The sequence below is a fragment of the Elephas maximus genome, chromosome 16 (assembly GCF_024166365.1).
Source record: "Elephas maximus indicus isolate mEleMax1 chromosome 16, mEleMax1 primary haplotype, whole genome shotgun sequence".
NCBI classification, from domain to species: Eukaryota; Metazoa; Chordata; class Mammalia; order Proboscidea; family Elephantidae; genus Elephas; species Elephas maximus.
This window is the reverse complement of record NC_064834.1, coordinates 65,140,596-65,163,803: the sequence shown is the minus strand read 5'-3', so window position 1 is coordinate 65,163,803 and position 23,208 is coordinate 65,140,596. Positions and strand designations below refer to the sequence as shown.

Sequence of the window (23,208 nt, the reverse complement as noted above, 5' to 3'; positions counted from 1 at the left end):
GTCGGAATCGACTCGACGGCAACCGGTTTTTTGGTTTTTGGTATCACTAATGGCTTAGCTTGTTTTACTTGTTATTTGGTAAAATAATATAAATAGAAATTTTTGCAATGAAATGAAGGTATTTCATCAAATATATTTTCAAGACAACGTGCAGAAGTGACCAAAAGAAACATTGAACCTGCAGAGAACAGCCCTTCCATTATTTATCTTATTTTATTACCAGAAATTCTGGAAAGAAAAGCATTAAAATAATGTTTAACACAGTTTAGGTGAGAAAGTATCATTTATGGGTTCCTTGTTACAACGAGAGGAAAATACAACACATGACATCTTAAGCATTCATTTAATCTTAGTTGTGAAAAATAATTGTTTGAACTTCAGGAAGACAGTATACACTAAAAATAAGGTTCTAATAAAGTCAAGATTACACCAACTGAAACTTACCTGCAAAAAAAGCACAACAAGGCTGCCCTATTTCTGCCTTAAAACCATCAGGCAACTTCTGCTGGCAATACTCTGCTAGTGATTTGTTCAAATCATTGAGTTTATTTAAAGCTGAAACACAATATACAAACTGCATTTAATGTTAAAAAACAAACATGTGGAACACAGAATTTCCTTTAAAGTAAGAAAATGTTTTAATCATAAAAATCTAAAAGTGCTTTTCCCTTTTCCTTATTAAAAAATTTAAAATGCCAAATACAGGTAGTTCCCAACTTACAATGTATTTGAGTTACCATAAACTGCTCCTACGACTTTTTTTTTGGCATATCCTATCATTTTTTTTATCATTAGTAATATGTACTACATACAATGTTGCAGTGCGTCATTTGCTGATGTTATTCTCAGATGTTTGCACATAGATGTTCAAAGACAAAGATTAGATTTACAAAGATACAGATAATAAAAGGCAATGATAATGAAAATTTTTTAAAAAAGGTATTTACATCAAAATTGAATTACAACAGAGTTGTCAGAGGCAAAAAAAAAAAAAAAAGCATTTGACTTATGTCAGAACCAACTCACAACAGGGTTGTCAGAACGGAACCCCATCGTAAGATGGGGACTACCGGTAAAGAAATTTGAACCACTACACAAGAAGAAAGATAAATCCTTTTAAACATGTGACAAGGGCCCATTCGCAGAAATGAAAATTAAACTATAAGGGAAGTATTTTCACCTTTCAAATCTGCCAAAATAAAAAGTTTAAGGACAATTTCTACATGTACAATTCAATGACACGGACTTCAGTGGTGTCCCTAGGGTTGCTGTCACCTACCCCACGGATCTCCTCCCATACCAGACCAAACAGAATCCTTAGTAATATTTTTTGTACTAATGTTACTCATAAATTGTAATTCCTGTATATCACTCCTTCTTCTCGTTTAATTACTACTTCATTTTCAAAAAAGTTATTGATACAGGTTTACGAATACCAATTACCACAATATTGTCGCTAAAACGCGAGAAAATTTGACAAAATCAGCCAACTATAAAAACATTGGCAGCAACGAAAACAACAGTGTGTGCTTGTAGCACGTGCAGACAAAACTGCGTGATGCAGAGCTTCATTGTAATTAGGTAATAATGACAGCTCTGACCGGAGTGCACTAGAAGGTTCAAAAGGTAAATTAGCATCGAATTTTAGTCTTATAGGTATACTGATATGTGTAAGCTGGGCTTACAAAAAGTGTTTCTGTTGCTATAACTAAATACAGGAATATTTTTATAGAAAATAATAAATTTCTGTTGAAACAGCACACAAAAATTTTATAGACAGTCATTTCTGTATCACCCTCTCTGACAGTGCCACCTAATGTGGTCCGCATCCCAGCACCTACCTAGTGATGTCACCGATTGATTACATTCAAGTTATGCAATCATTCTCACCCTCCCTTCCCAAGTTGTTCCTTCCCCAATAACATAAACTCACTGCTCCCTGAATGTCTATCTAATCTTCTGAGTTGCTTTTGTCAACACTACCCTTAATCTTAAAAGAGCACAATGCTCAAAGAAGACATTCTTTATTAGTTAAGCCAAACAACTGTTTGGTTTTAAGAAGACTTCAGGGGATATTCTTGGTTTACAAGGACTATTTTAATAACAAATGTTTGGAAACCTCTTATTCATCCACAACTAAGTTAATTAAAAAACAGCAAGGCACAGAAGTATTATATGGCCCTACTCACATAAAGTTCAAAAACAGTAAAAATTAATTTGTTCGATTAGAAGGCAGGATCGCAAAAAAAAAAAAGACAGTGTTTATATTTTTGAAAGAAAGAAGGGGTAGAGATCAGATGAGACATGAGTAAACTTCCTGGATACTGCTAGTTCTTTATTTCCTGACCTAGATGCTGGTTATACCTGTGTGCTGACGCTGTGACAATTCCTCATGCTGCACTCTTACTTGCATACATACCTCTATGTGTGTTATACTTCAATCAAATTAATAATTTTAAAAAACAAATTTAGGAGACATTTTGTGAGATTGACGAAAGCAGAAATAATGACTTGAAACAGAATAAAATCTTCTATATCCGTTTAGGTCTTCTTGAAGAGAGAGCTTTTATCAGTCAGTAATAAACTCATCTAAATCAAGTTATTATTTACACCAATGCATTTATAAAAAGAAATAAAGGCAAAGGGTCAACTTACCATCCTCTTTGAGTGCGTGGCAATAAAACTCTCCAGGGCTATATACCATACAGACAACAACATCTACTGTTTGGTCAACAGCAAGTTCAACCCATGTCCACTCCGACGGATTTGTTTTTGTTTCCACACCCAAAGAAACTGTGAAAATAAACGGACACTTTGCAAAACAAATGCCCAGAGTGGCAGTGGGAGGTGGGAGGCGGGCACTGAAGAATCTGCTTTTGAAGAACTGAATTTCCATTGACTTTCTGAGTAGCTTTAACAGAAAATTAACCAGTCTTAAAATTAACAGTTATTGAACCCCTGAGGGAGCAGGAGATCAGTGGGATGCAGACCCCAAATTCTCATAAAAAGACCATACTTAATGGTCTGACTGAGACTAGAGGAATCCCGGCAGTCATGGTCCCCAAACCTTCTGTTGGCCCAGGACAGGAACCATTCCCGAAGACAACTCATCAGACATGAAAGGGACTGGACAATGGGTAGGAGAGAGATGATGATGAAGAGTGAGCTACTTGTATCAGGTGGACACTTGAGACTGTGTTGGCATCTCCTGTCTGGAGGGGAGATGGGAGGGTAGAGTTAGAAACTGGCAAAATGGTCACGAAAGGAGAGACTGGAAGGAGGGAGCGGGCTGATTCATTAGGCGGAGAGTAAGTGGGAGTATGGAGTAAGGTGTATATAAGCTTATATGTGACAGTCTGACTTGATTTGTAAACGTTCACTTAAAGCTCAATAAAAATTATTATTAAAAAAATCAATTATAAAAAAAAATGAACGGTTATTACCTCACTGAATTTCAAATTCCCATTTCTGATGATTCTTCAGATGCCAGTGACCCAGAAAACTTTCAAAAAATTTCCAGTTCTCTAACGACTCTTAAGTTTATTTGGAACAATGCTTGATTTAAAAAGAAGGCACTCAACATCAATTCTTCTCAAAGGTATGCGAACCGACACATTTACAGGGCCATCTAAATTCCAGTATAGGCATTAGCTGGTATACATCTTACTTACCACTGGCTTCTTTCATGTCGCTGGCTTTATTTGTCACTCTTTCGTTTTCTCCCATGGCAAAGCCTGCCTCTATTAGAACTTTAGAAACACTGACGTTAGGCTTCACAGACTTATCCATAAGCTCCACCAGAGAACTATTTTCCAACTTGTCCACCACTTTCACTGTGATCATTTTGTTCTGTACAATTTTTCTCATCAGACAAATGGCTTCTGGAGTCCAAATTCCTAATGATGGCTTTACTCCTAACAAAGAGTTTTTTAAAGAATGGTAAAGTCTGTCTTACACGTAAACACTTAGAAATTTAGGTCCTAATTTCCACAAAGTTAAAGTACTCTATAACAAACATTAGAATCAAAATACCGCACCTGAAGAGTAGTTTCAACACATGAAAATGGTTACAAAATTACAAAAAAAAAAAAAAAAAACCCCAACTGTAAAAAGCTTATATATCTGTATGTAAAAAGGCATCCTAATTCCACTGACATGAAATATTTGGAAAAGGCAAATCTATAGACTGAAAGTAGATTAGTGGTTGCCTGGGGAGTGAAGATAGACTGTAAACAGGCTCAAGGGATCTCACTAGAGTGATAGAAATATTCTAAAACTGGATTACGGTGATGGCTGCACACCTTGCTAAAAATCATTTACTAAAAACTACTCAATTTAAAAACAGTGAATCTATGGTAGATCAACTATACTTCGACGAAGTTCTTTAAAAATCAAAAACAACAGTATAAAACAATTCAGGAAGATATATTAGTCCCTGATATTAACATATGAATCATTTGTAACACAAACCAATGCTGAAAGGGCACTCACAAATCAACAACTAAAAAATGGGCAAAGGGTTTGCTTAGTTGATTCATAAAATATAAGAGCCAAGTAATTTATGAAAAAATGTTCAGCCTCACTGGTAATAAAGCTCACTGAAGTGATTTAGTGCTTAGCTTATCAAAACTGGCCAAGGTGAAATAATACAGAAATAAATAATATTTATTCAATGAATCCATGTGTGAAGGAATCGACTCTCTCACACATTTCTGGTGGGTATGTAAACTAGTACAACCCCCTCGGCTGGACATTCACAATATATATTACAAACATCAAAAGGGCATACCACTGGTACCACCATTCCACCTGTGAAAATGTATTCTATGGAGTATTCTGCAATATAACTACATCCTGCAACATCTTTTTGGAAATGATTTTTGGTGTACTGCAAAATCTTTGACAATGGAAAAAACTTGGAAATACCCTTCAGATATTAGACAGTAGTTAAATTATAGTACCTCTGAATGAAGGCTGGAGAAGTCAATTGATTGACATGGAAAGGAGCCCCTGATGTTAGTGGGGCAAGGTACATATACAATAATTTCTAAGCATATGATCCAATTGTATTTTATAATTGTTTTTATAAGCAGGGTTTCCCCTCCTTCATGTATCCTTTCATGTCAGTTAGTAGGCTTCTATGATACAGCTAACGCAGTCTCTATAAAGAACACTCAGTTTTTTAACTACAGACACACTAAATTTTATTTTACTACAGATAGAAAATTAGCATTCTGCATTTCCTAAATGTTTTATTAAGGAGTATTTCTGCAGTGAGATAAATTATGTCTAGATACATCTCTCTACCTTCTGAGTAAATATTTTAAGAATAAGGGGACCATAAAAATTTCATACCTGCCAGCACACACTTGATAGCTTGCATTGGTAGTTCCAACAACTTTGGAATTATGGGACAAAGTCTTGTCAAACTGAGAATTTCGAAGTTTCCATAATCTACATATCCAACCAATACAGAGTCTTCAGAAGCATAACCCAAAACAGAGGCACGGTACCACTGATCATCCTCTGGAGAAAGGAAGACTCAATCTCAAATGCTTTTCCAATGTAAATATAAACAAAAACTCTTCCTCCCTAAATCAGGGATGCTCATTTGTAGATTTTAATAGCAAACTTTACTGAATAACACATGCTTACTCGACACTGCTGTTTTTGTTCACCAGAAGCTTTCAACTCCCAAAATGTAACCTTTATGCATACTTACTATTATACTACTTGTATCACATGCTGTCATTATTTATCTACAGGTCTTGGCTCCCTCTTAGACAGTTAGCTCATTAGGATAGAGACCATGTTATGATCTTGTGAATCCCCAAGGTCTTGATCAATAAATGAACCATTCGCTAAAGCATCAAGCAGGGCTAATGTAGAATACCTGGCAGATGAATCAATCAGACTCCACCAACCAAGCAATCAATTTACTGAAGGCTTACTTGCAACTTGTTATCTCCCCTTCTGAGAGGGCACTGGACCTCCTTCAGCAAAGACTAACAGAATCCAGTTCTCACAAGGCAAGACCTGATCAAATATAGAGGCCGTGACAGCTCTGTGCATCCAGACTCTCTTGTTCCAAAGAAAAGAGCTGAAGACACGAGCCTAGGAGGTTCCACATCCACATAATTACGCACACAGGATTATCTGTGTCAATCCCCCACAACTAAACCCCCCCCAAAAAAAACCAAACCCACTGCTATTGAGTTGATTTCAACTCATGGTGATCCTATGGGACAGACTAGAACCGTCCCATAGGGCTTCCAAGGAGTGGTGGGTGGATTTGAACTATAGACTTTTTGGTTAGCAGCCAAGCTCTTAACCACTGCACCATCAGGTCTCCCCGAAAACTAAAGGATTTATAAAATTTAAAAAATTCCTTGAGTATCCCTCTTGACACTCACAGCCCTCTGGCCTTACACACATCACATTACTCCTTTGATCCAGTTTAGCTGGGCATATTTCAAAACATAATTGCTGCACTTTAATATTTAAGCTTCAAATGTAGCCATTTGATGTAAACTGAGGTTCTATTTATTTTTACTAAATTCTAAGTAATAAATTAAACACAAGAATAACAAATGATAAATGCAGAGATTCCTATATATCTAATTTTCAGCTGGGTAATGAATAAGTGACCCAATAATGTGCTCTTTCCTTACCTGAGAACTGAGCACAACAGATATCGCCAATGGTTGGAAAAAAATCAGAGCGCGGAGACAATCGACCACAGTATTCACTAAGCAATGTCTGAAGTTCAGCAAGCTTATCTGTAGATATAGATCACATCTTAATCAGAATAAATACGTATTGATATATCATCTTTATTTTTGCATGTTGACTCTCTGGAATTATGTTGTCTTGATAGAATAAATCAAGAAAATTTACTTACGGCCACTTTGTAGTTGTTGACAAAAGAAGTCTTCTGGAGTTTGAATGTGGGCAACCACACCACAAAACTCATCCCCTGCATTCAAAGTTAACACTTTTGGGATTAAGTCACTTCTGTCTACAACAATTTTGTCTTTGGCTATTATTTTTCCAGTATCTTCAGAATCATCTTCTCAGAAAACAGAAAAATAAGTCATCATTTCACGGAAGTAAAAATAAATAAGTAAATCATGCATACATCAATCATTTTGAAAAAAAGAACATGACCAGGCAAGATTCCCGGAATAGAGTCTATGGTGTTTCCTCCCACAAATAATAAATGTCTATAATAAACGCAGACTTCTTTATCACCAAAAGCTAGGCTAGTCCCAAGAAACAAAACCAATGACATAAACAATAAATTCAGATCTAATTAAAAAGTTCACCACCCATCTGTCTGTTGTACTGTGGTGGCTTACGTGTTGCTGTGATGTTGGAAGCTATGCCATCAGTATTTCAAATACCAGCAGGGTTACCTTCGCTGGCCAGGTTTCAGCGGAGCTTCCGGACTAAGACAGACTAGGAAGAAGGACCTGGCAGTCTACTTCTGAAAACACTGGCCAGTGAAAACCTTATGAATAGCTGCAGAACATTGTCTAATATAGTGCTGGAAGATGAGTCTCTCAGATTGGAAAGTGCTCAAAATACAACTGAGGAAGAGCTGCCTCCTCAAAGTTGACCTTAATGACGTGGATGGAGTCAAGCTTTTGGAACCTTCATTTGCTGATGGTGCATGACTCTAAATGAGAAGAAACAGCTGCAAACATCCATTACTAATCAGAACATAGAATGCACGAAGTATAAATCTAGGAAAATTGGAAGTGGTCAACAATGAAATGGAACGTATAGAGACTGATATTCAGGTGTTAGTGAGATCAAATGGACTGGTATTGGGCATTTGTAACCAGAGAATCACATGTTCTACCATGCCAGGAGGGACAAATTAAAGAAGAAGAGCATTGCATTCACCGTCAAAAAGAACACTTCAAGATCTATCCCGAAGTACAACTCTGTCAGTGATAGGACAGTATCCATACTCCTACAAGGAAAAGCAGTTAATATGACTATTATTCAAATTTACACACCAACCACTAATGCCAAAAGAGGAAATTGGAGATTTTTACCAGCTTCTGCAGTCTGAAATTTATCAAACATGCAATCAAAATACACTGATAATTACTGATGATTGGAATGCGAAAGTTGGAAACAAAGAAAATGGATGGGTAGTTTGAAAATATGGCCTTGGTGACAGAAACCACAGCAGAGATCATATGGTTGGACTCTGCAACTTATTCACTGCAAATACATTTTTTCAACAACATAAATGGCGACTATACACATGGACCTCACCGGATGGAATACACAGAAATCAAATCTACTACATCTGTGAAAAGAGACAATGGAGAAGCTCAGTATCCTCAGTCAGAACAATGCCAGGGGCCAACTGCAGAACAGATCATCAATTGCTCATATGCAAGTTTAAGCTGAAACTGAAGAAAATTAACACAAGCCCATACCTGTTGCCATCAAGTAGATTTCGACCCACAGCGACCTTATGGGACAGAGCAGAACTGCTCCATAGGGTTTCCAAGGAGCAGCTGGTGGATTTGAACCGCTGACCTTTTGGTTAGCAGCCGTACCACTTAATCGCTGTGTCAACAGGGCTCCGAAAACAAGTCCACAAGAACCAAAACATGAGCTTGAGTATATGTATACCATCTGAATTTGGAGACCATCTCAAGAATAGATTTGACACATTCAATGCTAATGACTGAAAACCAGAGGAGTTGCGGCGTAACATCAAGGATATCATACATAAAGAAAACCAAAGGTCATAGAAAAGAGAGGAAAAGAAAGAAAAGACTAAAATGGATATCAGAAGAGATCCTGAAACTTGCTCTTGAATGTAAAGTAGCTAAAGCGAATGGAAGAAATGATGAAAAGAACTGAACAGAAGATTTCAAAGGGTGGCTTAAAAAGGCAAAGTATTACAATGAAATGTGCAAAGATCTGGAGTTAGAAAAACAAAAGGGAAGAACACGCTCAGCATTTCTCAAGCTCTTTCAGCTAAAGAACTAAAAAAAAATTTCAAGCCTTGAGTTGCAAATTTTGAAGGAATTCTATGGGCAAAATAGCGAGTGACACAGGAAGCATCAAAATAAGATGGAAGGAATATACTGACTCACTGTACCAAAAAGAACTGGTTGACGTTCAACTATTTCAGGAGACAGAATATGATCAAGAACCAAAAGTAATGAAGGAAGGAGTCCAAATTGCACTGAAGGCATTGCAAAAAACAAGGCTCCAGGAAATGACAGAACACCAATTGAGATGTTTCAACAAACAAATGCAACACTAGAAGACCTCACTCATCTATGCCAACAAACTTGGAAGACAGCTACTCGGGCAACTGACTGGAAGAGATTCATATCTGTGCCCTGTCTTAGTCATCTAGTTTTACTGTAACAGAAATACCACAAGTGGATGGCTTTAACAAACAGAAATTTACTCTCTCACAGTCTAGAAGGCTAGAAGTCCAAATTATGGGCACCAGCTCTCTGTTAGGTCTATAGGAAGGTCCCTGTCATCAATCTTTCCTTGGTCTAGGAGCTTCTCAGTCCAGGGACTCTGGGTCCACAGGACGCACTCTGCTCCTGGCTCTGCTTTCTTGGTGGTAGGCGATCCTTCTCTTCTCTGCTCAATTCATTTATACTTCAAAAGATACAACCTAACCCTTTAGACTGAATCCTGCTACATTAACGTAACTGCCTCTAATCCTGTGCCTCATTAACATGATGGAAGTAGGATTTACAACACACAGAAAAATCATCTCAGATCACAAAATGTTGGACAACCACAAAACATGGGGAACCACAGACTAGCCATATTGACACACATTTTGGGGGGACACAATTTAATCCATAACATGCCCATTCCAAAGAAAGTTGATCCCAAACAATTTGGAAATTACTGAACAATATCATTAGTATCATAAAAAATACCAAACCCATTGCCATTGAGTCGATTCCAACTCAATTTTTAATTTTTATTGTGCTTTAAGTAAAAATTTACAAACCAAGTCAGTCTCATACAAAAACTTACATACACCTTGCTATATACTCCTAGTTGCTCTCCCTCTAATGAGACAGCACACTCCTTCCCTCCACTCTATTTTCGTGTCCATTCTGCCAGCTTCTGACCCCCTCTGCCCTCTCATTTCATCTCCAGACAGGAGCTGCCCACACAGTCTCATGTGTCTACTTGATCTGAGGAGCTCACTGTTCACAGTATCATTTTGTATCCCATAGTCCAGTCCAATCCCGGTCTGAAGAGTTGGCTTTGGGAATGGTTCCTGTCTTGGGCTAACAGAAGGTCTGGGGACCATGACCTCTGGGGTCCTTCTAGTCTCAGTCAGACCATTAAGTCTTGCCTTTTTACAAGAATTTGGGGTCTGCATCCCACTGATCTCCTGCTCCCTCAGGGGTTCTCTGTTGTGTTCCCTGTCAGGGCAGTCATTGGTCGTAGCCAGGCACCATCTAGTTCTTCTGGTCTCAGGCTGATGTAGTCTCTGGTTTATATGGCCCTTTCTGTCTCTTGGGCTCATAATTGCCTTGTGTCTTTGGTGTTCTTCATTCTCCTTTGATCCAGGTGCGTTGAGACCAATTGATGCATCTTACATGGCCACCTGCTAGCATTTAAGACCCCAGATGCCACTCTCCAAAGTGGGATGCAGACTTATTTCATAATAGAATTTATTATGCCAATTGACTTAGATGTCCCCTGAAACCATGGTCCCCAAACCTCCATCCCTGCTACGCTGGCCTTCGAGGCATTCAGTAAACCTCTTTTGCTTTTTGTTTAGCCCAGTTGTGCTGACCTCTTCTGTATTGTATGTTGTTTTTCCCTTCACCTAAAATAGTTCTTATCTACTACCTAATTAGTGAAAAACCCTCTCCCTCCCTCCCCCTTCTCGTAACCATCAAAGAATATCTTTTTCTCTGTTTAAACTATTTCTCGAGTTCTTATAACAGTGGTCTTATACAATATTTGTCCTTTGGCAACTGATTAATTTCACTCAGCATAATGCCTTCCAGATTCCTCCACATTATGAAATGATTCACTGTTTCATCATCGTTCTCTATTGATGTGTAGTATTCCGTTGTGTGACTATACCATAATTTATTTATCCATTCATCCACTGATGGGCACGTTGGTTGCTTCCATCTTTTTGTTATTGTAAACAGTGCTGCAATGAACATGGGTGTGCATATATCTGTTCGTGTAAAGGCTCTTATTTCTGTAGGATATATTCCAAGGAGTGGGATTGCTAAATCGTATGGGAGTTCTATTTCTAGCTTTTTAAGGAAGCACCAAATCGATTTCCAAAGTGGTTGTACCATATTACATTCCCACCAGCAGTGTATAAACGTTCTAGTCTCTCCACAAACTCTCCAACATTCATTATTTTGTGTTTTTTGGGTTAATGCCAGCCTTGTTGGGGTGAGACGGAATCTCATTGTAGTTTTGATGTTCATTTTTCTAATAGCTAATGATCGTGAGCAGTTCCTTATGTTTCTGTTAGCTACCTGAATTCCTACTCAATTTTGAGAAAGGTAATTCAAAAATGGTGGCAGTAGTACACTGACAGGGAACTGCCTGAAATTCAAGCTGATTCAGAAGAGGACGTGAAACAAGGGGTATCACTGCTGATGTCAGACTCATTAACAGACTTTGTTATGCAGATGACACACCCTTGCTTGCTGAAAGTGAAGAGGACTTGAAGCACTTACCGATGGTTATCAAAGACCACAGCCTTCAGTATGGATTACACCTCAACATAAAGAAAACAAAAATCCTCACAACTGGACCAATAAGCAACATCATGATAAAGAGAAAAGACTGAAGTTGTCAAGGACTTCATTTTACTTGGATCCACAATCAACACCCACGGAAGCGGCAGTCAAGAAATCAAATGACGTATTGCATTGGGCAAATCTGCTGCAAAGGACCTCTTTCAAGTGTTAAAAAGCAAAGACATCATGTTGAGTACCTGATCCAGGCCATGCTATTTTCAATCGCCTCATATGCATAGGAAAGCTGGACAATGAATAAGGAAGAACGAAGAATTGATATATCTGAATTACAGTTTTGAAGCATACTGAATATACCATGGACTGCAGAAGAATGAACAAGTGTGTCTCAGAAGGAGCACAGTCAGTGCTTTTTGGATGCGAGGCTTGGACTCACGTATTTCGGACATGTTATCAGGAAGGACCAGTCCCTGGAGGTGGTCATCACGCTTGGTAAAGTAGAAATCAGTGAAAAAGAGGAAGACTCTCAATGAGATGGACTGACACAGTGGCTCCAACAATGGGCTGAAACACAGCAATGACTGTGTGAAAAAGAGGGAGACCCTCAGTAAGATGGACTGGCACAGTGGCTGCAACAATGGGCTCAAACATAACAACTGTGAGGATGGCGCAGCAGGGACAGTGTTTCTTTTCATTGTACATAGGGTCACTGAGTCAGAACTGACTTCACAGCACTTACAACAAAGACTTAATAGAATCATTAAGAGCCTCTAAAAAAATTCAAGAAAATATAAGTTGGAATGGATATCCTCTGAAGATACTGAAGTATAAACACATCAGATTAGAATTTAATTCTACAGTGAATTGATAAATTCAGTAAGAAGCAATTTATTGCTAAAAGTAACAAAGAATAAAATAATTACGATTAAAGAGTAAGTTAAACTAGAAATCAATTTTTTTAAAGTGCATTAAGCAGTTCAAAAAAAGACAGGTAATAAGTCAAAAGAAAAAATTTATGGCTAACAGAAGAGTCTGCAGAAAGGCACTTCTAACACACAGAAAAAGTCAGAACATAAACTCTCAGAAATAAAAAAAATACATAGTCTATAAAATTCTAAAGTTCTCAAGAAATATGTTTTTAGGATTAAGATTTAGAGAAAGACACCATGACAACAGTTTATCCAATTCCAGAAAGACCAAAAAAAAAAAAAAAACAACCACTTTAAGGACCTAAGGGTAAGATGCTATTCAGATATAATTAAGGTCAGCTTCGTTGTTTTAACACAGACATAAAAGAAAATTGATTATCTAGAATATTACAGAATTATTAAAGAAAATAATTCTCATCAGATAGTCTCATTCTTTGAAAACCAAAGGGCAAGTCTGCTAGACCACAAAACTGCAGGGGATTTGCTACCTGGGATCAACCTCTTCTAATCCTCTCAGAGTGGATTAGAAGAGATTCCTGAAGTTATGTTAGAAATCCCACTGAAACAGATAAATTAGTCCCAAACACTAGTCAAGGTTAGCTCAATTATATCAAGTATAAAATGGGAAAGTAAGAGGTTTTTTAAAGTGTTTTAGAAAAATCAAAATATAAGTCGGCAATATCAAGAAAAATTAACCATTACCCTGTCATTTCATAGTAAAGGATGCATGCTATGGTGGAAATAATACTAAACACAGTGAGCTGGCTTATGTCCTCGTGATGGTTGATGTTATGTGTCAACTTGGCTAGGCGATGATTCACAGCAGTTTGGCAGACACTGGACTGACTGCTACTCTATAATGAGATCTGATATAATATAATCACCTCACTGATGAGATCTGCTATGAGCAGCCAAACATTTAAAAGGGGAGAGATGAGGCTCAGGATGATTACATATTCGATACTTTCCTACAATTCTGTCAGAATAAGAAGTGTAAGGAAGCTGATCGGTTGGTCCTACTTTCACTAGACCAAGTGGTAAAAGAAAGAGATGAGCTCAGGGCTTCAGAGTCACAGCTCAAGCGCCACATAAGCGACCTCAAAGTTGCCACTTGTGCCTGAAACCTGATTTCTTGTAGTAACAGAGCTGGTACTGCCAAAAACCAAACCCAGTGTCTTATCAGAACGGCTGAATTACAATGCCATTGAATTCCCAACTTCAAATGGTGCCTGAAGTTAAAGGTAGAGCACTGATTGAGAAGAAACGGGATCCTGAAACTTGGGATAGGGACATATGGGCAGATAATCAGGAATCTGGGCCTAAATTCCATTGAATCATTCCTGCCAACAGAACCAGCCCTCTTACTCCCATCTAAAGAGATTATTCCATCTTCGTGGTCTGCTAGGTTACCCACCCCAACAAAACCATTATTCCTTTCGACCCCCATTTGATGAAATTAATCCCATTGTGCCTGAACCGTCTTTCTCTGAGATACCAACTGCGACAGCACCTGGTGCACTGCCTGAGGACAAGACCTTACAAGACATTACCGAATGTCCCCAGGACCTCCTCCCATCATCCATTTTTGCTTCTAGACCTATAACTAGACTTAAGTACCAGAGAGCTCAGAAGGTGAAGTACAATCTGTGATCCAGGAGGTACACTACACTCTGAAAGAACGGCTTGATTTTTCTAATACAAACAGGGAATATGTGTGGGAATGCCTCTAAAGGTGTGGGATAATGGCACAAGGAACATAAAGTTGGATTACTCTGAGCCTATTGATATGGCCCCACTAAGCACAGATTCTTCATCCAATGTTTTAGCATTAGAGGTTAGAAAAGGATCTAATAGTTTATTTGGCTGGTTCACTAGAAGCATTAACCAGTGGCCTACCCTAAATCATGTTGAAATGACAAGCCAGCCTGGGTATACTATAGAAGAAGGTATACAAAGGCTTAGGGAAATTGGCATTTTAAAGACTGTATTTATTAGGCTGGATTCACAGACCCACACATGGAGTACCAAGAGGATACATCTTTTACTACAACTGTGAGGATCAAATTTGTGAAGGGGGCCCAGAATCCTTGAAGACTGCTGTGATTGCTATCTTATGTAAGTCATATTTGACAGTGGGATCTGCCCTAAATTAACTAAGACACCTAACTACAATGTGGCTGGCTGGACCCTGTGGTGGTAGGGGCCAAGTGGCCACACGGAATTGACAAAGACAACGTGGGCATGGTTATTGTAATGGACAGCAGAGCCAAAACAATAATCAGAATAGTCTGACTCGTATGGACTTATGGCATTGGACACTTAGCCGTGGTGTCCCTAGGAGTGAAATAATTGGGAAACCTACTATGTACTTACTTGATCTGTACAAATGCGTGAATTCTAGGTCAGGTCAACAGCAGTCTAACTCAAATTGCCAGAATCGAGAGTCATGGCTCCTCAATCAATTCCCAGACTCGAGCCAGTCTATAGACCCAAAACCCCCTGAACGAAGGGCAGGCTGGGTTCCCTTGAGGAAGGACTTGCCTCCACTGCCAAAAAGGTATACTGTGACTCTTGCTCCCAACCATCCCCAAAGGGATCTGTGACCCTTTACGAGGGTAACTGTCCATTGGGGAAAAGGAAATAATCAGACTTTTGGGGGATTACTGAGCACTGGCTCTGGAATGACACTAATTCCAGGAGACCCAAGATGTCACTATGGACCACCTGTCAGAGTAGTGGCATAAAGAGGTCAGGTTATTAATGTGATCTGTTACGGACTGAATTATGTCCCCCCAAAAATGTGTGTATTAACTTAATTAGGTCATAATTTGCAGTATTCTGTGGTTGTCCTCCATTTTGTGATTGTAATTTTATGTTAAAGAGGATTAGGGTGGGATTATAACACCCTTACCAGGTCACATCCCTGATCCAATGTAAAGGGAGTTCCCTGGAACGTGGCCTGCACCGCCTTTTATCTCCCAAGAGATAAAAGGAAAGGGAAATAAGCAGAGAGTTGGGGACCTCATACCACCAAGAAAGCAGCACCAGGAGCAGAGCGTGTCTTTTGGACCTGAGGTTCCTGTGTTGAGATACTCCTAGACCAAGGGAAGACTGATAACAAGGGCCTTCCTCCAGAGTCAACACAGAGAGAAAGCCTTCCCCTGGAGCTGATGCCCTGAATTTGAACTTCTAGCCTGCCAGACTGTGAGAAAATAAAATTCTCTTTGTTAAAGCCATCCACTTGTGGCACTTCTGTTATAGCAGCACTACATGACTAAGACAGGGTCTTAGCTCAGGTCTGTCTCACAGTGGGTCCAGTGGGTCCCCAAGCCCATCCTGTAGTGATTGCCCCAGTTCCAGAATGCATAATTGGAATAGATATGCTCAGGAACTGGCAGAACCCCCACACTGGATTTCTGACAAACAGGAATAAGAGCTATTATGGCAGGGAAAGCCAAGTGGAAGCCATTAAAACTACCTTACTTAGGAAAATAGTAAAACAAAAGCAACACCATATTCCTGGAGAAATTGCAGGGATCACTGCTACCATCAAGGACTTGAAGGATACAGAGATGGTAACTTCCACAATATCCCCATTCAACTCGCCTATCTGGCCTGTGCAAAAAACTGATGAATCTTGGAGAATGACAGTAGATTATCAAAAACTTAACCAGCCAGTGACTCCAATTGCAGCTGCTGTTCCAGATGTGGTTTCATTGCTTGAGAAAATTATTACATCTCCTGGTACCTGGTATGCACCTATTGATCTGGCTAATGCCTTTTTCTCTGTACCTGTTTCAAAGGACCACTAGAAGCAGTTTGCTTTCAACTGGCACAGCCAGCAATATACCTTCACTGTCCTACCTCAAGGTTTACATCAACTCTCCAGCCCTATGTAATAATTTAGTCCTCAAGGACCTTCACTGCCGTCCCCTTCCACAAGACGTCACACTGGTCTATTACATTGAGAACATTATGCTGACTGGACCTAGTAAGAAGTATTGACGACTCTAGACTTTTATCATGCAATAAGACGTTTACATGCTAGAGGGTAAGAAATTAACAGAATAAAAATTCAGGTGCCTTCTACCTCAGTAGAAGTGACCCACTGGTGTGGGGCATGTCAAGATAGTCTCACTAAAGTGATGGGTACGTTATTGCATCTAGCCCCTTCCACAACTAAAAGGGATGCAGATGCCTAGTGGGCCTCTTTGGATTTTGGAGGCAACAAATCCCTCACTTGGGTGTGCTACTCCAGCCTATTTATCATGTGACTCGAAACGCTGCTAGGTCTGAGTGGGGCCCAGAACAAGAGAAGGCTCTACAACAGGTTCGGGCTGCTGTGCCAGCCACTCTGCCACTTGGCCCATACGATCAAGCTGATCCAACGGTGCCTGAAGTGTCCGTGGCTGACAGAGATGCTGTTGGGAGTCTCTGGCAGGCCCCTATCGGTGAACCACAGCACAGACCCTTTGAATTTGGAAGCAAAGCCCTGCCATCCTCTCAGATAACTATTCTCCTTTCAAGTAACAGCTTTTGCTTATCACTGGGCCTTGGTAGAGACTGAATGCCTAACTATGGGCAACCAATTCACTATGCAACCTGAACTGCCCATTATGAACTGCGTGTTATTTGACCCATGGAGTCATAACATTGGACAAGCACACCAATATTCCATCATTAAATAGACATGGTACATATGAGACTGGACTCAAGCAGGACTTGAAGGCACAAGTAAGTTACATGAGGAAGTTGCCCAAATGCCTGTGACTTCCATTCCTGTTGCATTACCTGCCCTCTCCCAGTCTGTTTCTATTGCTTCATGGGGCGTTCCTTATGATCAGTTGACTGAGGAAAAAAAAACTCGTGCCTGGTTTACAGATGGCTGTGTGTGATATGCAGGCACCTCTCGGAAGTGGACAGCAGCAGCACTACAACCTCTTTCTGGGACCTCCCTGAAGGGGAGTGGTGAAAGGAAATTTTCCCCATGGGCAGAACTTCGAGCACTGCACTTGGCTGTTCACTTCGCTTGGTAGAAGAAATGGCCAGATGTGCAATTAAACACTGATTAATGGGCTGTGGCCAATGGTTTGGCCAGATAGTCAGGGACTTGGAAGGAACATGATGGGAAAAGTGGTGACAAGCAGGTATGGGGAAGAGGTATGTGGATAGACCTTTCTGAATGTGCCAAAGAAGTGAAGATATTTGTGTCTCATGTGAGTGCTCACCAAAAGGTGACCTCATTGGAGCAGAATTTTAACAATCAAGTGGATAGTATGCTGTGTTCTGTGGAAGCCAGTCACCCTCTTTCTCCAGCCACTCCTGTAATTGTCCCGTGGGCTCATGAACAATGTGGCCATGGTGGCAAGGATGGAGGTTATGCATGAGTTCAGCATCATGGATTTCCACTCACCAAAGTGGACTTGTCTTCAGCCGCTGCTAAGTGCCCAACCTGCCAGCAGCAGAGACCAACACTGAGTCCCCGACATGGCACCATTTTTTGGGGTGATCAGCCAGCAACCTGATGGCAGGTTGATTACACCGGACCACTTTCATCATGGGAAGGGCAGTATTTTGTTCTCACTGGGGTAGACACTTCCTCTGGATATGGATTTGCCTTCCCTGCATGCAATGCTTCTGCCAAAACTACCATCCATGGACTTACAGAAAGCCTCATTCCCCATCATGGTATCCTACACAGCGTTGCCTCCTATCAACGGACTCATTTCAGAGGAAATGAAGCGTTATAATAGGCTCGTGTTCATGAAATTTACTGTTCTTACCATGTTCCCCATCATCCTGAAGCTGCTGGTTTTACAGAACAATGGAATGGACTTCGAAACACACATTTATGACACCATCTAGGTGGGTGGCAATACTTTGCAGGATTGGGACAATACTCTCCAGGAAGCTGTAAATGCTCTAATAAAACAGCGTCCAATATATGGTGCTGTTTCTTCCATAGCCAGAATTCATGGGTCCAGGAATCAAGGGGCAGAAATGGGAGGCACCACTCACTATCACCCTTAGTGACCCAATCACAAAATTTTTGCTTCCGTTCCCTGTAATCCTATGCTCTGAGGGTCTAAAGGTCTTAGTTCCAAAGGGAGCAATGCTCCCACCTGGAGACACAACACTGATTCCACTGAACTGAAAGTTAAGAAGGCTACCCGGCCACTGTGGGGTCAAGTCTCTGGGTCAACAGATAAAGGGAGTTACTATATTGTCTGATCCTGATTACCAAGGAAAAACTGAACTGATTACATAATGGAGGTAAGGAAACCCTGGTAGCATAGTGGTTAAGAGCTACAGCGGCTAACCAAAAGGTCGACAGTTCAAATCTACCAGGTCCTCCTTGGAAACTCTATGGGTCAGTTCTACTCTGTCCTATAGGGTCGCTATGAGTCAGAATCGACTCAACAGCAACAGATTGGGTTTTTGTTTTTGGTAATGGAGGTAAAGAAGAGTATGTCTGGAATACAGGAGACCCCTCAGGGCATCTTAGTACTACCATGCCCTGTGATTAAAGTAAATGAAAAACTACAGCAACCTAATTTCAACATGACTACTTATGGATCATCTTAGTACTACCACACCCTGTGATTAAAGTAAATGAAAAACTACAGCAACCTAATTTCAACATGACTACTTATGGATCAGACCCTTCAAGAATAAAGATCTGGGTCACCTCACCAGGTAAAGAACCACGACCAGTTACAAAAACGAGTACTCTTATTGTTATGAGTATTTCTTCCCTGTTTTATTATGTGTATATGTGTCTATGTGTGCGTATGTATAAATATATGTATACATATATATGGCACAGATATCTTTCTTCCCTCCCTTATTCTATCAGTTATAAAACATAAAAACGTAAATGGGGCTAGTACATTTTCGGTTATACCCATGTTAGTAGTACGACTTTATAACTGTCTTTCTTTAAAGATTTTGTACATTTTAAGATATGTACAGGTGCCAAGTTGACAAGGGTTGGGCTGTGATGGTTTCTGTGTTTCAACTTGGCTAGGTGAGGATTCTCAGTGGTTTGGCATACCACTGGACTGACTGCTCTTCCATAACGTAATATGATGTAACAACTTCCATCATGAGATCTGGTATAATGTAATCACCCCACCGATGAAATCTCCTATTAACAGCCAATCGTTTGTAGGGGTAGTTTCCTTGGGGGTGTGGCCTGGCTCCAATATATAAATGGATGTTCCAGCAAGGCTCAGTCTCACTCTGGATCCTGCATCAGACTTATCTGACCTCTGGTTCTTGATACATGAGCCAGCTGCCTGCCACCTGACCTGCAGAATTTGGGATTCACCAGCTTTCACAACCCTGTGAGCCAGCAAACTGCCATCTAACCTGTCGGTTTTGGGTTCATCAGCCCCTGAAATCACATGAGTCTGGAGAAGTCTTCAGCCTCATGCCTGATCCATGGATTTGGGACTTGCCAGCCTCCGCAACTGTGTGAGCCATTTCCTTGAATTAAATCTCTCTGCACTGGGTTGGTTTTTTTGGTCTGCATGTTTGTTTATATATACGGTTCACTGGTTTTGCTCATCTAGAGAATCCAGGCTAAGACAGTCCCCCACTAAGTCTTAAGGTACCCCACTGTACCTCTCAGCTTCTGTTGTTTCATGTGTGAAATAAGTGGAGTGGACGGATCCTGACAGTCCCTTTCAGCTGTACAAGTCCATGAGAAGATCCTCCCAAGAATTCTTCTTGTCTTTTATTATGTATTGAACATCTATTGTATGTTGGACACCACACTAGGCAATGGGGAGATGAAGGCAAGTAAAACGTCATGGTCCTTGCTCCTAGCAGTTCTAAATCTTGCAGGAAACAGAAGACGCTCAAATGAGGAGCTACAATTTGTCCCATGTCCAAGAGAAAGGAAACCTATAGAGCTGGTGTGTAACTATGACCACACAGGTGGGCCTCAGTGAGTACAGCTGGGGGATGAAAGATGAGGGTGAAGGGTGTGGCCATGTGATCCCCAAATTTATCTTCCTTATTATTTGTCCTCATTCCACATTCTTCCTAAAACTCCAACAACATTTATGGTTTTAACTGTACTGCCATTCGATAATTAAGAGTTTAATTTTATCCTCTAGTTTCACACTAAGATGTATGTTTCAGAGATATCACAGAAGCAGTGCTATAGGATACAGACAAGAGACAAAAGATAACATCAGGTTATTGCAACTGCCCATGAATAATGAGGATTCCTGAACTAAGGAAATGACAGTAAGGAAAAGAAGGAAAAAAGACATACAAAGGATATTGAGAAAAAGAATCAATGATGGCTTGGCAACCAATTAGATCAGGCAAGGGACGGGAGGTGAGGGAGAAGTAATTTATGTGACAGGATGTATTGTCCAACCATGGCACTCTTCATCAGGCAATCATCTCACGGTGAATGATCAACACATAATGAATTATGTCTACTCTTAAAGTAGTTGGGAAAGGAAAAAAGTAAAGGAGAAAGCAGACTACAAAGAACAGCACGTAAGATTAGGCAAAGAGAAAAATCAAAAGCTGACATCAGAACTCCTCGGTTCTCTTGTATCAACACTGACTGAAAAACCACAAACACAATTAAAATAAGAAAAAAGAAGAAACGCTATCTTACCACAACAGACTTTTATTACCCTATTTATTTTTGCTTCCTATTTCTGGATTACCCAAGTAAGAAAAACAAATTAAACCTAGGAAATGTTGGCTGAGAGGCCCTCAACCTAAAGTGTCACGATACTTAGTACTTCATAATCTCTTATAATTATCACACCAAAGATTAGTTTACGTGGAAAAGAGCCAGAGAAAGTTAAGATTAGAAATAATGTATTACTAAAAAAAAAATCATCTTTCTTATATAAAGTTTACCAAATACTCATCATTACCATCAAGTCCGAGAGTTAGATGGTTCTGCTCTTTTTGTTTCTTCTTCCGTCAGTAAGGAGGATATTCTTCAATAACTAATGTCACTATACTGTTAAATATTAATCTGTATACTCACTTTGATCTGTACCTTGCTTCTTGGGTTCCAAGCCATATCCCATTTCTACAAGCACACGGTCTAAAGGTTTTCCTAGAAAATGATTAAGAAAATGTATCTCTGTTGAGATATTATACACAAATGATTACAGGAAAAGCATAAACAGAACAAATGAGTCATAATTACATGATCCAGCAATTACAGCTGTTAATACCACTGGCATACTTCTTACCAGTTCAGTTTCTATGCATAAGTTTAATAATGCCCAGTTTTACAAAACAAAGCAAGTTTTCCATCATCACTTGACAGAAATTTTAATGAAAAGACTTTACTTCAAAAATCTGAATATACGAGAGCTTCAGTTACCACCTCACAGGCATACTTGGAATGACTGCCATTTACAAGAAGTAATAAAATTAAGATACAAGACTACTTTTTCTCAGGCCTAAAAGCATGGCTGAAGCAAGGGCCAGCACTGACAGGAAATTCAAGTTTTCTGAAAAAATATCCAAAATCTGAAGTCCTATCATGAAACATACGTAGTAAAGAAACAAAGCAAATAGATCTTATACTTAAATTCACAACAGGATCAGCTTTATCCACCAAGTCACTCCAGACACCAGGCCTCTAAAAGCAGAAGGGTAATAACACCTTGGAAAGGGAGAGGTATTTATAAGCAAACCCTGAGAAGCCACTTTTCAAATGGGAATGAAGCCAGAACAAAGGAATGGGATTCCAAAGTGTTTCAACTTATAGGACTTAAATATGATGTACTGGTGGTGTAGTGGTCAAGAGCCTGGCTGCTAACCAAAAGGCTGGCAGTTCGAATTCACCAGCCACTCCTTGGGAATTCTATGCGACAGCCGCACTCTGTCCCGCAGGGTTGCTATGAGTTGGAATCGACTTGATGGCAACAGGTTTTTAAGCATCAATACTAATAACCAAAAGCAATTTCGTGAGGTTGCTCAAAGACAAAGCGATAATGATAAAAAAGGAATCGATACAGAAATTCTTGAATTTCTCTCAATAAAGGATAGAAAACAGTAATAGATATTATAATGGCTACACCAAAAACAGTTTAAATAAAAACTCCACAAACAAGCTAGTTGCCATCAAGTCAATTCCAACTCCTGGCAACCCCGTGTGGCAGAGGAGAACTGCGCTCCATAAGGTTTTCAAGCCTGGGACCCTTTCAGAAGCAGATCACCAGGCCTTTCTTCCTAGGCACCTCGGGGTGGATTTAAACTACCAACCTTTCAGTTAGTAATCGAACGCTTAACTGTTTGCACCACCCAGGAACTCCCATAATAGCTATATTAAAAGGACGATATAGTTAACCCCATCCCGAGTCTAGGTCTAGTCTTTTAGCCACTCGGGTCTACGAATCTGTGGCACATCTTTGAAAAACTGCGAAGTTCAAGAGAAGGGCTAGAACCACACCTTCAGCCACACTCTGAGTGACTCCAGAGAGGATCTTACTTGGCCTCACTTCATGTTTCTATTTCTTCTCCGAAGAACAGGTAAA

The 23,208-nt window shown here is 39.8% G+C and overlaps 1 protein-coding gene across 5 annotated transcripts in view; it reads right to left on the bottom strand.

Annotated features, from left to right (window-relative positions):
• Window positions 1-23,208, bottom strand: part of TDRD1 (tudor domain containing 1) — a 60,686-nt gene that overhangs the window by 13,679 nt on the left and 23,799 nt on the right. For 4 of the 5 annotated variants that reach the window (XM_049855479.1, XM_049855477.1, XM_049855478.1 and 1 more), the window contains exons 11-17: window positions 21,705-21,776; window positions 6,902-7,069; window positions 6,672-6,779; window positions 5,356-5,526; window positions 3,672-3,914; window positions 2,656-2,793; window positions 445-555 (exon numbers count right to left, since the gene is read on the bottom strand). In XM_049855479.1, the coding sequence (XP_049711436.1) occupies window positions 445-555; window positions 2,656-2,793; window positions 3,672-3,914; window positions 5,356-5,526; window positions 6,672-6,779; window positions 6,902-7,069; window positions 21,705-21,776 (1,011 nt within the window). The remainder of the gene's footprint in view (window positions 1-444; window positions 556-2,655; window positions 2,794-3,671; window positions 3,915-5,355; window positions 5,527-6,671; window positions 6,780-6,901; window positions 7,070-21,704; window positions 21,777-23,208) is intronic. The other variant, XM_049855480.1, reaches the window with a different exon arrangement.